This window comes from Mobula hypostoma, chromosome 4 (assembly GCF_963921235.1).
Source record: "Mobula hypostoma chromosome 4, sMobHyp1.1, whole genome shotgun sequence".
Lineage (NCBI taxonomy): Eukaryota > Metazoa > Chordata > Chondrichthyes > Myliobatiformes > Myliobatidae > Mobula > Mobula hypostoma.
The window spans coordinates 136,603,313-136,621,446 of NC_086100.1; the positions used below are offsets into that span (position 1 = coordinate 136,603,313).

Here is an 18,134-nt window from a genome sequence, read left to right on the forward strand (position 1 = left end):
CCAGTCAACCTCCCAGCTCTTTACTTCACCCCTCCCCCTCCCGGTTTCACCCATCACCTGCCACCGTGTACTTCTTCCTCCCCTCCCCCCACCTTCTTGATCTGACCAGTCCTGATGAAAGGTCTTTGCCCGAAACAATCACTGTTTAGTCTTTTCCATAGATGCTGCCTGACCTGCTGAGTTCTCCAGCATTTTGAGAGAGTTGCTTTGTATTTCCAGCAACTGCAGATTTTCTCATGTTTGTGCTTCACCTCATTTAATGTCCACGTGCTTTCTTGAAAACTAAAAGTTTGTTCAATTTTTAGATTCTGTCCAATATGGTAGGTCACTAGACAGTAACAGGAATCTCTGATAACTGTTACCAAAACCAACAAGATTCCCATAGTTGCCCTAATGATAATTAACAATAGCAATCGGGAACTTAAAGAAATGTTCTTCTTGCACTATTAAAATTCTCAGAGTGTCCTTCCAATTAGATTCATCTTTAGGATATAAAAACACTGTAACATGCACTGTGCCAGGTAATGCAAGAACCACAAAACATGGCTGATGTAGATGATTTAGTTCCTCGGGCCTGCTCTTCCTTCAATAAAAGCATGAATTTCTCGATCTATTCTATATCCAGATATTCCTAAATCACCCATCTACAGTCTGTATATACTCAAAAACAGAGTCACTGTCTTCCTAATTGGAAAATTCCAAAGATTTGTTAAGAAAATACATTTGATTTCAATCTTAAGATGCCCAATCTTTTACGAGACCACACTCCTGAGCTCTCGGAACTCTAGTTGAGGGAATCCTTCCTGAATTTATCACAGAAAATCTCTAAGAAATCAGTGAAAATGCCCTTTGTTCTCTTTTAGGTTTATCCCCACTCTTCACAACCAGTGCACCTGACAATTGCTTGTTTATTTTATTTTCTGTATGTCAACTAATTATGTATGCAACTTAACTTGCTACCACTGCTCTTAGCTCCCGTTCTCTATTTTATACATCTTTGAACACAAGGAAACATAATACATTTGCATAATCTATCTGCTGGCTCTTTATTCCTTATGTTGGTATATCTAATATTATTTACAATCTTCATAATAAGCTCTTTATTAATTTCTATCTAATGGATTATAAAGGCATTTATAGTTTTAAGGAGCCATGATAGATAATGTTCTATTTTCTATCAAATTCTAACTCTGAAAATTTTTTTAAATCCTTACTTCTATGGCTTACTTTGTTTATTAAAATGAAAACTCCCTTCAATATTATGTTTTAATTCTTATTAGTCATACTACTTTATTTAAACTTTACTCATTGTTTATTCACCATAACCTTAACTGATTTTCTAATCTATCCTCATGAATAACTCTCCTAACCACATGATTCATCTTGTTCAGATTTAAGATCCCAGTTGGGACTTAATTAAATCACTTTCACAAGCTGTATTAATTTCTATCGTATTATGCCAGAGGTACCTCTATTACAGGTTATTAATCAGCCTTGCGTCTGCTCAAGGTGAGATCCAACACAATCTGTCCCCTACTTTGTTCTAGATATACTGATTGTGTTGGCTGTCCCAAATTCTTTCCATGAACTTGGCCTCGTGCTTTTACTTCTAGCTTAATTTTCCCAATCTATACAGCGTCTGACAATGCAACCACTTCTTGGGACCTGTAAGCAAACAGAATCTGGTATTTAGTGCTCAACTCTATCCAAAGTAATACTCAATCTTAAATTCTGAAACCAAGATCTTCTTTAATGACTTCACCCTATTATTAATAACGGGATTTTTTTCCTGACCTGTCACTCCCACCAAACACTTTGTATAATGCAGCATTTCAGAAGTCAGACATTCAAAAAGTACAACCAGCTTGATTGGCTATCACCTGATGACTATTTTTATGGTGCACAGACAGAATCCAGAAGTCAATGAAAGGGCAAATAGGTCAAGGACAGTGGGATGGAGACACCCATATTGTAGGACCATCCTTGAAGATTCCTCCACCCCCCCCCCCCATCTTGTGGACTCCGAACTGTTTCTGCTCTGGGATAATCTAATCAGAGCGACTGAGTGTAGACATAAGGAGCTTCTGGTAATGGCCTGTTAAACCTGAGACCAGTACACGTCCACACTACGCTGGATAATTTTGAAAACGAAGCTTTTTCTCTTCGTTTTGCCCTCCCATCCACACTGACCCAGCGTTTTCAGCCCCCGAAAACGGAGATTTTCGAAAACACTCTCCAGAGTGAATAAATCTGAAAACGCTTAATATCCAGCGTAGTGTGTACGGGGTAACCGGAGAGATTTAAAAACGCTGTCATGACAACACCACAACAACAATGCTTTTTTCTGCTTCTGCTTGGTACTGCACAAGCTGTTGTAACGCGCAGTCGGTGTGAACGGCGTGAGAGTTAAATTGTAAAGTGAGCTTTTTTGACTATTTAAAAACGCTGTCATGACGTGCCGGAACAGATGTTCGTTGTTTTAACAACGAAGTGAAAAAGTGAATAAGTAAACTCACTTCGCCCTGTTTTCTGTCCTTGCTTGTATGAAGGTGGTTTACCTATTTATGCAAGTACTTCTCTGACAACAGATGTGTAACAGCCTAATGTAACATTGTATGGAAATAGAAGATAACGCTGATGCAGATGTTTTATACATTTAACAAGGTGCTTTATTAATGCAACAGAGTTAGTCAGTTTTTCAATGTTCGTTGTCAGCCGGGTCTTACTGTCGGTGAACTCCCTGTCAGTTGCCTCCATACGCTCCAGTGTTTGTTTTTTTTAAGTTTTAAGTCCTCCTGCGTGAGAGCCAAGAGCAATTCCTTTAAAGTTTTTCTACTCTTTAACTGGACAAACGCAGACGAAGTGTATCGTTTCCCCTTCGCTTGTTTTCTGTGTGTCCTGCGCGTGCCCAGTAGGAGATTTGCCCAAATATCCGCCTAATGTGGACGGAGATATTTTGAAAAACGCTTAGTGTGGATGCCTGTCGTTTTTACTCGAAACCGGCGTTTTCAAAATTATCCGGCGTAGTGTGGACGTAGCCTTAGACATGTAGCTATTTATTATGTAAAGTGCCAGACCTACCAAAGAAGCAATCTGTAATCTTGTTAGATTCTGTTTGGGTTGCTTAGTGTGAACGAGTCAAGAGCTGAAAGGAACAAATACACAAGGCTGGGTAGTATCGATGGAAAAGAGTACCGTACAGCCGAAATTTCAGGCCAAGACCCTTCATCAGTCAGAAGTGACAAGGAGTCTCGCCCCAAAATGTCGAATGTACTCTTTTCCATAGCTGCTGCCTGGCCTGCATTTTGCGTGTGTGTTGCTTGGATTTCCAGGTTTGGCCAGCACTTGTTTGTCCGGGGGAAGACAGCCTCTGGCCCCGCCAAACTGAGAAATCTCGTGTGTGTGGATGCCGCATGATGTGTTACCCGGTTACAAATCCGAACTGCAAAGTATTAGATGGTACACCATATGCAATTAAGTGACTGAACTTTATAAATCTTAATCTGAATACAGGGTTACTAAATAAAATAAAAAGAAGGGGGGCCCATCTTAAGGAAAAAGTCAAATGTGCACATTAGAGCTCACTGACAAGGCCATTTGTCCACCATCGACCTCTTCCAAGCATCACTGACCTTTGGACCCTCACCCCCAGTCCACTCCATCCGGTGGTCTATCAGATCTCTCCACAAGAGTCTTCCCTCTTCATCTCTCACCGATGAAAGACTGCAAAATCCCTGCTCCCAGACCCACAAGAAAGAACAAAATACATTCCAAAGGCCTCATTATCTCTGGTTATAACCCATACATTGCTGCTACAGAGAAACTATTGCCTGAGCAGTGGAACATTACAGAGCGGCCATTACATCGGCAGTGAAACCTTACAGGGCGTTATACCAGTAACCACAGATTTGTTTGACACAATGCTGGGGGTGGGGGGGGGGTAAAAACCATAGAAAGATGTGGGTTGTAGCCCTGAACAAGAGCCACTAAAAGGGTCAACCAAATGATGTGTACCCAATGACACTGAAACACTATGTTTGAATTGACAAGGAATGAATTTCAAAGTGGACACTTCGAATGCGCTAGCAGCGATAACTCCAGAGAATCACCATTGCGAGGAAGAACCCCGAAGACAGGGGCTCGAAGAAAGGATCAATCGTCTGGCTAACAGAGATCCCCTATATCAGTATTATTAATTAGAAAGTGGTCTGAGTATTACTACTAAGGGAACAGTAGAATTCCCATTCTAAGTTATTGGCCCAGGGTCAACATAGTTATGTTGTTGTTTGTGCAAAGACAATAAAGTGCGAGCTTCAATTAAATACGAGTTGTGTAGTGAATTTCCTAACCTAGTTCCGTTGACAAACGGTCAACAGAACATTTGGCATTGTTGTGCTTTTAATATTTCTCTTATATTTGCATAATCTTGTATATGTGTTGTTCGATTAAGGTATATTTGACTTTAAATAATACATTACAGATAAAAATACACTTTAATTGCATATGTCATCTTGCTACCATGTGATGTGTGTGCACCTCACTTAAAGTAAAGATGAAGCTAAACCTAAACTTCCGGACACTTCCGGGTGTTTTTCTTCAAATTGATTTAATGTTTTGAAATTACAAAACATAACAGGCATTATGTGAAGTCTTGAACTCAAGGACATCAATAGTACATCAGAGACACGTGTATATTGTATTCAATTCTATTTAAGTGATATTTTGACAGGCACTAGAATAAGCAAGGCACAGAAAAATATGGCCCTAATACAGGCAAGTGAGATTAGTGTAGATGGACAAGGTTGGACCTGTCAGCAGGGCTGAAGGCCTGTTTCTGTGCTGTCAAACTATGATTCTGCTGCCTCCAAAAGAACCCAGTGCTTGAGCAAATGATAAAGCAAGGTAAGTTCAAAAGAACTCCAGATTTTTAATGCACATCAAAACAAGTTTGGCAACCATTAATCATTCACACAAATTCAATTCTCAGCAGTTTCATGTGGGGGAACTTAAAACATCTATCTGGCTTTTAATTGTAACAAGGTGTTAGATGAATAACTAAACCTTACATTAAAATAAATATAAACAAATATTCTTAAAAGTAATGCAGTGATTTTCTGAGCATGGCAAAGCAAGGAGGACCAAGGTTCACGCTCTCTGTTTGCTGAGTTAGCAGAGGTCAAAGCATGGTGTCTGTTGCTCACACTAACAGACATGATGGGGAAGTGTGGGGGACAGGGGAAGCAAGGTAAATAAAGCACAAGTGGCCAGCTTCCTTACTCTTTGTCATTATCCACCGGTCTCAGTTATAGGTGCATGTGCTGGTGAAGGTCAGGCTAAAAAAAATGGCAGTAGCTATGCTTTGCTAAATCATAAAACTTGGGCCTCGAGTATTTTAGATATTGTTCCAACAAAGCTATTAAGATCTTACTCATTACGCCACACGAATTCAGATTGCTGGAATTCCTCTCGTTATAAAACCTTAGCGTGCCACATTCTGAATCTCACATGCAAATACAGTACAAAAAAACAGGATCCCAACTTCTATGCTTGACAGTATTAATTTGATTTAGCCCAAGTCATTAGCATACAATGCTCCCATCTTTTTGCAATCTAACTCTGGAAAAAGGCATTAAAATACCACTTTGCTTGAATTTATTTCCTGAGCACGTGTCAATGGTCTCCAAGAATAAAGGAGCCTTATATTATGCAGTGTAAAATCAAACTGAAGAAAATAAATGATGCTAATATAACATGGCATAAGTTAAAAATGAATTGCATTCCTCAATGGTGACAACACATTTTTGGGAATAGAGAAAGCACACATCAAAAAGACAGAAGTTCAAGTTATTCACACATCCATGATCACAGGAAATGGAAAACAATTTAAATAGTCTGCTTAACATTCTCTAAAACACATCAAAAGTTTGCAAAATTGAAACTTTAAATGAACTGGTAGCCACAGGATAGAATGCAATAATTGTATGGTTCTAGAAAAAACAATCAGAGAAGTAAAATGTTGAAAATAAACGCATATTCTACTCCCTGACCAACACGTTTTCTGTATTCAAGAATTCATTTCATAAATCTTAGGATGACTGATCAAGCAGACTACTGTAAACAAACTGACATTCCTTAATGTGAAAGGTCAGAAATACAGGTACAATGCAATATCTAAAAAAAACCAGTAATTCTAAAAAGCAAAAAAAAATTTTTACAACTTCTTGCAAATTGTGGAATATATTCAACATTACTGCCATAAAGCTATATCAAAGCTGAAAATGGACTGCTACAACATCAAAATACAGAAGGGACAGAAGCCTGGTAATACACACCCAGCTTCTTCCCTTCTGCCATACGATTCCTAAATGGACATTGAACCCATGAACGCCACCTCACTTTTTCTAAATATATATCATTTCTGTTTCTGCACCATCTATAATATATTCAATATACATATATACTTACTGTAATTAATTTACCTGTTTTTTTTCTTTCTATATAATCATGTATTGCATTGTACTGCTGCTGCTAAGTTAACTAATTTCTCAAACACCTGCTGGTGATAATAAAACTGAAAAATTTAAAAAATTTTAAAAGAACAATTACATTTTTAGTCGGAATCCAGTTTAGGTTTTAAAATTGAAGAGTCCTCCATGAGATTGGGTATTTTGCAATACGTTCACTTACTGGTACATTGGAGGATATTGCCTTTGATAATTTCCACTAAAGGAGGACAATGTTCTGCTGTCGACCAATGAACTAATTTAATTATAGCAAAATCTGACAATTACTAATTCGGACAATATCATGTCAGAGCTATTACTGACAATGCTTTGACCACATAAAATTGGGCAGAATTAAGAGGACAAATTGGCAAGCAAATGAAGAGAATAGGAAAAAAGTTTCAGTTTCGTGCCAGAATACAATTTCACTTTCAGGAGTAGAACCACATCATCTTCAGTTACACGTAGAGGATTTGGTATTATCACTAAAGGAACTAACCAATGTTACTGGTGATACATTACAGAATTTCAAGATTATGAATGATAACAATGGCAAGGTTAGCAAGAAACTGATTCCTTCAGTCATAAGAGGCTAAATGTTGAAACTAACTTCAAATAATTAAAGAACTGAAAGGGATCATTTGAACAATCAACACAGCTCTTCAAGATGCAGCTGAGCTTCTATTAGAAAGGAAATCAGATGATGGTTTCAACAGATTACATGGGCTACTGTGAGATTGAACTAGACGGGTCACCTGGACCAAAAAAAAAGTGGAACTTCTGGATTAAATGCCTTCTTTTGTGCCATATGTCTCAAGACCCACTTTAAAGCACAACTCATGAGATGGAATAGAATACAAATCAATATACCAGTCTAAAAGCTGAGCACCTATTTAAACATAAGCAGTTCGAGAATTATGTGAAATTCTACTCAGGATGCGATAGACACTTAAAACACCAGGGAGAACATGGAAACAACAGGAATTCTGCAGATGCTGGAAATTCAAGCAACACACATCAAAGTTGCTGGTGAACGCAGCAGGCCAAGCAGCATCTATAGGAAGAGGCGCAGTCGACGTTTCAGGCCGAGACCCTCTCTCACTGCTAAGTCCTGACGAAGGGTCTCGGCCTGAAACGTCAACTGTGCCTCTTCCTATAGATGCTGCTTGGCCTGCTGCGTTCACCAGCAACTTTGATGTATAGGGAGAACATGGAAATTGCTGAGAAATCCAGAACCTTTAATACAAGATCTCACCTTGTAAAATCCCAGCCCAAAACAAAGTATGCCTAATTCTACAGCACAATGACAATTGCTTGTATTTATCTCTTTTAACGTAGTGATATATAACAAATGTGAACACAATTTAGACAGAAGGCAGGAGACAAAATGTTTATAGTCAAAGCGGGGCACTTTAAGGATCTGTGAGAAGTTAGAGTAAGAATGAGAGGGGAGGACACTGAAAGGCAAGATCCTTGTTCACTTGCCTGCGATGCAAGGATTAATTTTGAGAGATAATCATGAAGTCAGAAATGAAGGAGTGTGTATACCTTAGGGTTGTACAGCCCAAGAACATTAAAGCAACAAGGCCAAGAAAGACACAATAAAGACAATGCTCCTTAACTGGGAATAAGTGCGGATCAGTCAGCAATACTGGTGATGGGCGAGAGAATTAGTGTGTGTTAAACCACAAAGTTTTCAATGACATCAAATATACAGCAGAGAACAAGGGTTGCAAGAAATCAAACATAGATCCTGTTTTTTTAAAAAGCACTACTGCCACCTTCATCTTTTTTCTTGAATACCCTTTTGTAACCAAGAATAAGTCCCCACTTCTCCCATCTTTTGAATGAGCTCCCTTGTTACCAGCACTATAATACAACCACGTGTGGGAAATTCTGACTGAAATTTACAAACCTTAATTACATGTTATATACATTTGCATACATGCCTTCCAAAACCTCCTTCAATGCTTTGTCTGATTCCTTCTACTTCTGGATCAATTTTGCTCTCCCAGTCCCACATCTACAGGAAAGAGTAAACAGCTGACATTTTGTGCTGACACCCTTCATCAGGACTGAAAAGGAAGAGGAAAAGAGTCAGACTAAGAAGTTGGGGAGAAGGAACTTCTTCCCTCTTCCTTCCCAGTCCTGCTGAAGGGCCTTGTCCTGAAACGGCAACTGCACTCTTTTCCACAGATGCTGCCTGCCCTGCTGAGTTCCTTCAGCATTTTGTGTGTGTTGCTTTGGATTTCCAGCATCTGCAGATTTTCTTGTGTAAGCAATATCTGAATTCTTCTTTCCATTAATTTGAACTTTATAAAGTAACATTAAAAAAAAATTAGAATATGCTGTATAGTTTCTGGAAGGAGCGAGTAGTTTCTGAGATCCAGTGGCCACACAGTGGAATAGCAGGGCATGAAACTCTGGAAGTGCAGCTATTGTGTGTGCAACAGTGTGACACATTTAATACTGAAAATATCAATTAAACGCCACCTACAGTAGGTAGCAAGAATGACTACAAAGAAATATTCACACCATGTACTGAATTTCATAAATAACAGATAGGGGATTGAGGTAAAATCTTTATCAACATGTTAGCAGTCAGAACCATAATTAAATACATACAATGGCTCAAAATCTAAAATGGTAACAACTGAAATACAGAAATATTAAAGAAACTGAATAAATGTTAATTTCAAAAAAATATCATGAACGTCAGTTTATGAAAGGCATTGCAAATTTATGCAAGTTTTCTTGCAAGCATGTAATGATAATTGTTAATCATTTGCATTGCCCAGTGCTAACAGCCAATGAATCATGAGGAGTTCCAGGATTAAAATTAACAAACATGAAAATGCAGCTTTAATTCTTACCATATTGAAGCATCTTGTTGACATCAAGACAACATGTACCAAACATTAATTCATGTTAGTTAAGTACAGTTTGAAATCATATCCAACTGACTCTTGTTTACAGAGCTCTCTGCAAAGTTAGACAAAGGCCCCTTGTTTGTCCTGATCCAGACTACTGAACACAAGAACTAATATCCAAAATAGGTTGAGTACCCCTTATCTGAAATTCCAAAATCTGAAAACCTCCAAAATCCAAATTATTTTTGAGCACTGAAATGACGTCACAAATAGAAAACTCCACAAGACGCTGGGAAGGTTCCCAGGTGATGCAGAGGTCACTGCGCACCGCGGACAATTCCGAGAAGTGACCTCACAAATGCTATTTTACTCTCATTTAGCGATATAGCACGGAATAGGCCTATCTGACCCTTCGAGCCATGTTGCCACAGCAACCCCCAATAAACCTAATTAACCCTAATGGGACAACTCACAAATTTCACATGCCGGTGATAATAAACCTGATTCTGAAACAACTAACCTACACGCACGTCTTTAAACTGTGAGTGGAAACCAGAGGATCCGGAGAAAACCCAGCATTCCGTAGAGAGAGACTCCTTGCAGAATGGAGCCGGATTTGAACTCAGAACTCCAGAGCACTGAGCTGTAACAGCTCCACGTTAACTACTACGGTACCACGGCATGTACAGAACCAAGGTTAATGAGCAATAGAAAAACAATGTATAAAGCAAAAAATGGCGATCACAATCATGTCTTGTCAGTATCAAAGTGAACATATGCCGCTTAATGGTATGCTGATCATGAAGCAGGCAAAGATCTGTCACAGTGAACTGAAAATTGCAGGTAATCGTGAATATTCAGGAGGCTGGTTGCAGAGATTTAAGTAAAAGCACAGCATTAAATTTTAAAGCCTCTGCTAATCACAAAAAAATGTAACACCAGAAATAGTCTACAATGCTGATTGTTTTTATACCTTACATAAAACCCTAAAAATAGTAAAATACAAATAACAGTGTATAGTAACTTTTAATCAAAACACAGCATCATAGGTGGAGACTGAGATCCCGCCGTTGTGTTGCTGTTCAACAGCTGATTGAGAAATTCTCCTGATGCTGTTGTTACTCTGCACACATTCTACTAATGGCATGTAATAATTTGTACTGTTAGGTGCGATAAACAAGTGTAAGACACAGACTAGCACATAACTTCAAGGTTGGGAATGATGGCAATCCCAAGTTATCTTATTACATATTCCAAAATCCAAAACACTGTCGTCCCTAAGCATTTAGGATAAGAGATAATCAACCTGCCCTCCCGTTAATCAAGACAAGATGATAACCCTATCAATGGCTTGGGCAGAAAAATCTACTAATTTAATTTGCTCCTGACTATTTCCGAATAAATAAAGTTTAAATCAAATTGCCAACACATCATTCAAATCAGCCTATTTCACCACAGTCTCAGCTCATACAAGAAACCTACAGACAGAAATGTATCCAACCAATAAAACTAAGATACTTTTGAACCCCCGATCTCAGAGGAAAATTCTGGAATTTAACATAACCAACCTCTGGCTTCCTTCATGTAACTTGAACAACTATAAGGAGGATTAGCAACCGATGATATCAAGAGTGGCTTCAAGAAGACATCAGTATATTTTTAAAATGAACCTAGTTGCATCATTAATCTTGTGATAATCAGAACTCCTACATAAATGACCTTTCCACTTAGCAGTTCTCAGAAATTACATTTGCCACTTGTAGTTAATCAACTTAAAACTGAGACTGAAAGAAGTCCACGTTTGTATATTGTTCACCTACTGTAAGAGAAAGAGCAATACTCCCTTACAATATTAAAAGTGAAACAACAGCAAAGAGAAATCACTGGTTCGGCTGTCAGACCACCATAACCATTAACATTAATGCTAATAGCAGTGTCAGTGGAAAAACTGCTGACACCAACATTTCAAGGAACTAGCATATAACACATCAGACTGAAACCAGATGTGCAGTTACATCTTTTTGTAAATTTTACTTTTCCTTTTCAGTACTTCCTCCTGCTTTTGCCACCTCGTGATTTTCTCGTCACTGTGCTGTGAAAGATGGGGACTTTGGGGGGAAAAAAGAAATCAGTGCTGCCCCCAGTCTCACCATTAAGAGTCCAATCCTCAAAGTGCAGAATGTTATGTGAAACAGCAAGCACAAATGCTCAAGAAATACAGATTGGTCTTCACATTAATATTAACATTTTATGCTCACTTTGAAAGGGAGAATAAAATTACAGCTGTCAGGATCCCTGCAGCACCCAGTGACCCTGTGACCTCTGTCTCAGAGGCTGCAGACAGATCAGCTTTCAAGAGAGTGAACCCTTGCAGGTTGACAGGCCCCAGTGGGGTACCTGGTAGGGTTCTGAAAACCTGTGCCAAACAACTGGCAGGTCTGTTCAAAGACATTTTCAATCTCTCATTGCTACAGTCAGAAGCTCCCACCTGCTTTGAAAGAGCAATGTTCATACCAGTGCTCAAGAGCAGGGTGAGCTGCTTTAACAACTACCATCCAGTTGTATTTATATCTACAGTGACGGTGTGCCTTGAGGGGTTGGTTATAGCTAGAATTAACTCCTGTCTCAGTAAAGATCTGGACCCACTGCAATTTGCCTATCGTCAGAATAGGTCTACAGTAGATGCAATCTTATTGGCTTTTCATGTGGCCTTTGATCAGCTGGACGATAGTAATACCTAATGTCATGCTGTTGTTTATTGACTACAGCTCAGCATTTAATATCATCGTTCCTACAGGTCTGAACAAAAAAGCTCCAAAATGTGGGCCTCTATACCTCCCTCTGCAAATGGATCCTTGACTTCCTCACCGAAGACCACAGTCTGTGAGGATTGGAAATCACATCACCTCGCAGACAATCAATGCTGGCGCACCTAAGCATGTGTGCTTAGCCCATTGTTCTCTCTCTCTCTCTCCCTCTCCCCATGAATGTGGGGCTGGACACAGCTCAAACGCTATCTGTAAATTTGCTGATGACACAACTATAGTTGACAGAATTTCAGAGGGTGACGAGAAGGCGTTCAGGAGCGAGATACATCAGATAGTTGAGTGGTGTCACAGCAACAACCTGCACTCAACGTCAGTAAGACCAAAGAACTGATTGTCCACTTCAGAAAAGGTAAAATGAGGGAACACACATCAGTCTTCACCAAGGGATCAGAAATGGACAGAGTAAGCAATTTCACGTTCCTGGGTGTCAACAGCTCTGAGGATCTGTCCTGCAGCCAACGTACTGATGCAATTACAAAGAAGGCACGACAGCAGCTATATTTCATTAGGAGTTTGAGGAGATTTGGTATGTCACCAAAGACACTCTCAATTTTTTACAGGTGTACTGTTTAGAGCATTCTAACTGGCTGGTATGGAAGGGGAGCACTGCACAGGATCAAAATAAGCTGCAAAAAGTTATCTACTCAGTCAGCTCCATCAGGGGCGTGAGCCTCCCAACATCCAGGAGCAATGCCTCAAAAAGGTGGCATCCATCATTAAGGACCTCCATCACCCAGGGCATGTCCTCTTCTCACTGTTACCATCAAGGAGGCACAGGAGTCTGAAGGCACACAGTTAATGATTCAGGAATAGTTTCTTCCCCTTTGCCATCGGACTTCTGAATGGAGATTGAACCCATGAACACTATTTCAGTATATATACACACACACACACACACATATATACATATAGATTTTTATATACTTCTTACTGTAATTTAGTTTTTATTATGTATTGTAATGTACTGCTACTGACTAACAATTTCACGATATATGCCAGTGATTTTAGCTACAATCTAGCAATTAGCACATCTGACCATAGTCTACGAGGCTCTAGTTTTTCTTTTACCTACAATTTCCGTTTCCATGATCTGCAAAGAAAGTTGGTTCCTTCAACATCAGCTTCTTGAATTTCCCAATTACTTATGTACATCTTTGGTGGCCAGGCCTCAAACTGTCTGGGCCCCATAAAGTTTAGCAGGGGAACCTTTTTGTTCAGTTACCCCGTCTCTATTTCTCTCTCTACTCCTGTAAAGTGTTTAAAATACACTTGAAACCAAACTTTAGTTACTTTCCTAACAACTCTTAACATGACTCTGTGATAGAAATCGTCGCCTAAAATAAGTCAAGGATTTTCAAAACAACCCAGCAATGCAAATGTGTTAAATAACAACAGAAATTACTGGAAACACTCAGGACAGCCTTTGATCCCAGAGATATACCCTTTGTTCCACCCACTCAGCTGACACCATCTCTGCAAGTGAAAATTTATCTTTTCTCTTCCACAGTTCTGGCGAAGGATCCTGAAAAAAAAGCTGTTTGCTTGTTTTATTTTACAGATGCTGCCTGACCAGCAGAGTGAAGCGATCGGCATTGCAAGAATTTGCCTCTTTGGATATACCATCCGGGCAGGGCCTTTGATGGCGCACAGTGGACAGTCCCACAATTAAAGCAACTCCCAGGCACTTGATATGAAGACACACAGATGACACTAGACTCAAACACCAACACCTTGGCCTAAAATCAGCAATCAAGATAGACAGGCCTGGCAACATCTCACAGGGCCAACCGCACTTTGCCCGAGGTTCAGAAAATGCTTGAGATGGATTGACCATTAACTTAAGTGAACTAAATTAAATTTTCAGTTTGGAAATGTCTTGGCTCCCAGATGCTCAGAGTGCACTCCTAGCACCCGACATAAATGCAAACTCATTTAAAGCCCTGCTGTCCTAGTCTAAAACATTAGGTTTTTTTTTAAAGCACCATTTTCCAGGGATCTTAACACATGACTTCACTGCAGTACAATTTGCATGCTAGTGCCAACTGCATTTCACAACAGTGTTTAAAGCTCAAGTTTTTGCTTAACACAAAAAAAAAATTGTCCAATATATTTTTGAAGGGCCAAAAAGCAATGTTAGATACTGGTTAACTGAAAATAACAAACCGGGAAGCATCTGAACGGAAAAATATCTCTTGATATACATTACCAGACCTCAGTATTTCTTGCAAGTTTTAAGCTTTAACTTTCCTGCTTCATTTAGGACAGGTATAAAAAGTTTCAGCAGCTCTATGCAGAGCCACGGAGTTTGCCTCATTCCTTGGTCAACATTTGTGTTCGAATCAACTCCACAAACAAACTATGTAGTAATCATTTTGTCCATCATGTTGTGTATACTTGATCAAGCACTATTTCTCAGAAGTTATTCATTGTGAAAAAAGTACAGTACCTGTGTTGGATGTGGTAAAGCTGTTACATTGTGTTCACAGTAGGTCAGGCAGCATTCACAGAGAGGAATGAACAGTTGATGTTTCGGGCCAAGACTGTTCATCAAGAATCTTCATGGATCATCACGGCCCAAAACATCAACTGTTCCTTCCTCTCCAAAGATGCTGTCAGACCTGCTGAGATCCTCCAACATTTTGTGTGTTACTCTGGATTTCTAGCATCTGCAAAATCTCGTGTGTTTATATATGGGTTCTTCTTTTCATTTGGTTGCCTAATGCAAAGCAGGGCACACAACTTATTTTGCATGAACGTCACTGGCTTAAGTTCACCTCCTACAAGAAAGGCATCTAAAAACATCAGAAAAGGATGCTCACTTTCAGCCAGTCCTGTAGTCTGAATAATTGGAGGGCTCCACTTTTAAAAGCCTCGATAGTCCAGCACAATAGCAAGAAATTGTCTTCTGCAAGCAATTAAATCTACAAGTAACAGATGGGGAGAAACTTTTAAATAGCCAAGGCTTACTAAAACGGAACCAGAACCAAATCTCTTTCTTAGTTTATAATACTTTCCTTAAACTAGTAAACACTAAGGAAAATACTGAGTCGACGTAGTAGTAGTAGTAAAGAAGTGTATTGTCAAATGGGCACACTTCAAAAGATGGTTGGTTTTGTGTGCTATTCCGCGACTGCTTCAAATATCTACTGAAAGCAGTTTTTTTTTTATTTGCCTTTCTCGTCTTCTGTACCAATCATTTTAAACAGAAGTGGAGAAGCCACTACAAAAACCAAGAACGGTTTAAAGTCTACAACCTAAAAAATGTTTTCTAAAGCTGCAGTAAATATTAGCTCATTAAATTTGCAAGTCTGTAGACTAAAGAATGCTAAAGTTTGCGCACTTGAATTTTCGAAACCTGTTGACCTGCAATAAAACTCTTTTACAACGTTCCACGTGACAATCGGACGACTGTCACTTTCACAAACAGATCAACTGCCGAAAAAAATTATAAAACCTGAAGAGTCGCAATCCTCAAGCATTATACTTTTCTACAGATGAATAAAGTGCATTTCAATCCTGAGATTTTGGATCCTGCAATTTATATTCCGGGCTACTTTTTCCCTCAAGTTAAACGGCCTAGCTCCCATCACCTTTTGCAACTTAAGCTTCACCTGGCAGCCTATTAAAATATTTCAGACACTGTTGTCAACGAGAGAACACCTTGGAGATGACCGAACCATGACTCTGCAAGAAGACATGCCTCGGGTTTCCACACGTAACAAGCAGCTGCATCAATCTTCCACGTCTCTTGGCATTGTACCTGCAGTAAAATACATCAACACCCATTCTCCCTCAAATATACTAAGGACAAGTTAATGGGTGTGTCTCTCACTGGAAACCTGATGTTTAACAGTCTGTTTAATTCAGCAAATATTCCCCTGAAAACCATTATAGTAAAGATATGATTTTAAAGCAAATTCAGCGACCAAAATACAACAACATAGTTCAGTATCAAATCAAACGCGAGGCAATAGAGAACGTCTAACATCCAAAAGGGGTGGATTTGCCAAAAACAAAACTCCATACATTCGGCCAACGCTGGCAACTTCTCAGTTGGACCTCAGTAAAACAGTTCACACAGTAACTTAGGTCCTAGTTTGCATACGAACAAAGTTAATAATAGTGAAACACAGTGCATTTTATAGCCAGTATCCAAACATCGAAATATCCAAATGCAACATGTAATTTTCAAAATAACTTTGATATTTTCCCACAGGATCTCAATCTTCCCGTTTTAGTTTAGATATATTTCAAGTATCATATTTCGAATTGGTGTTTTTGTTAAAAAAACTTACGTAACGTCTCAACTTTTTCTCCGGTGGGGACTTCCTCAACCAGCCGCTGTAGACAATATCGCCGCCGCTCATCTTCTCACTCGGCTTATAAGCGCGACAAATGAGGGCAAAAAGCAAACCAGAATCGTGCCTCAGACAGTCCAGGAACTATGACCCAACTTCTCAGTACAGCCCAGGTACACTCGCTCCAGCGCTCGTTCTCCCTCCCTTCCTTCTCACGTTCTCTTGTCCAATCCCTGCTCAGCGATCGGCGATAAGAAAGCGTACTTGGTACAGTAGATGGTGGTACTGGGAGTGATGATAATGCGGTGCGGACTGTGCCCCGGTGCCCCACTGCGGCCCGACCACTCTTCCGGGGATGATTGACAGTTTCGCACCCGCGAGCAGTTCGACTCCAGACTTTCCCAACAAAGTATCCGACTCCAACCGATCCGACTGCTCCGTGACGCTACGTGACGTTTTCCAGGAGGAGGAGAAAGGAATTATTACACGGAATTGTGGGGTCTGTAGTTTATCCCCTCCGATTTTCCTTTACTGTGATTTTTTTAAAACAAAAATTAGCTCGCTCTGGGGTTTACTTGATCGTGAGTGAAGTGACTAGAAGGAGTTGGTCAGCTCCATACCGCGATCTTCCATGTGGAGACAACGGCACAGCCGCGTATCTGCAATCAAGACGAGAGTTTCTGGAAGTTTAGGGGCAGACTTAGAAAACATTTCGAGGAATCCTCACGCCAACTCATTGGATTAACATAGATCATTCATCAATGTTAATGTATCGCATTTACTCTGAGTCTCCTATTGCTGGCTCTGCCAGTATGCAGAATCATATATTTAGATGCAATTCCAAAGGGTCAGTCCTCGATCACGCACTGGACTACAATTCCCAGCAGCGGTGGATGGCGTTCCCTGTTTCTGGGTATTGGGGCGATCCCGTTTCACAGAACCGTCTGAATGTGGGGGGAGGGGGGGAAACCAGCGCTAGGTTTTATGCAATAACATAAGCTAGCATCTATCCAACAATATATTGCAGCTTTTAAAATTTGACATGTGAAGTTGCGTGGTCTAAATGTTTCCATTTTCGAAAAATGCATAACTTTCACAGTGAAAGTTGTTCTTGTTTGCTGGCACAACTGCAAGTTTGCTCTTCCACCCAGTTCAGTAGTGGGTTGTGTCATGAGAAAATCGTTAGCCTTCTCTGGGAAAGGAATCCGCGGAATGCGGCACAAAAGATCGCACGAATTCCTTGCGCTTGCTGAAAGGTGAAACTCTGTGTGTGTGTGTGTGTGTGTGTGTGTGTGTGTGTGTGTGTGTATGTAGTGGAAAGTCACAAGACGAAAGATAATCGTGGAGATGGGAGGCCTTTCTCGCTTATTTGTCTAAAGGAAATAAAACCAGTAACCCCATTCTACTGTCTCCCACCGCCCCCAACCAGACAAGTCTAAACACTTACAAGGAGCTGGTTTATCAGGTCAGAATATGCTTATACTGACCCGGAAGGCACATCCGAAGAAAGGGATAATTGGGAACAGAACTATTTAGGGAAATGTATATGAACGAGTAAATAGAACAGTAAACTGGTTTATTAGCGGTGGAATTAAGAAAAACTTCTCACCAGTTCATCTCCACAGTGCGCGGTTC

General features: G+C 39.9%; 1 protein-coding gene across 8 annotated transcripts in view; it reads right to left on the bottom strand.

The window, feature by feature from the left end:
- The window catches only part of gab1 (GRB2-associated binding protein 1), a 213,452-nt gene extending 196,035 nt beyond the window's left edge, over positions 1–17,417 (bottom strand). For 2 of the 8 annotated variants that reach the window (XM_063046580.1, XM_063046579.1), the window contains exon 1: positions 16,497–17,413. In XM_063046580.1, the coding sequence (XP_062902650.1) occupies positions 16,497–16,568 (72 nt within the window). In that variant the 5' untranslated portion in view covers positions 16,569–17,413. Of the gene's footprint in view, positions 1–15,812; positions 16,179–16,496 lie in introns of those variants that run through there. The other 6 variants (XM_063046585.1, XM_063046584.1, XM_063046582.1 and 3 more) reach the window with 5 other exon arrangements.
- Between the last annotated feature and the right edge of the window lie 717 nt (positions 17,418–18,134).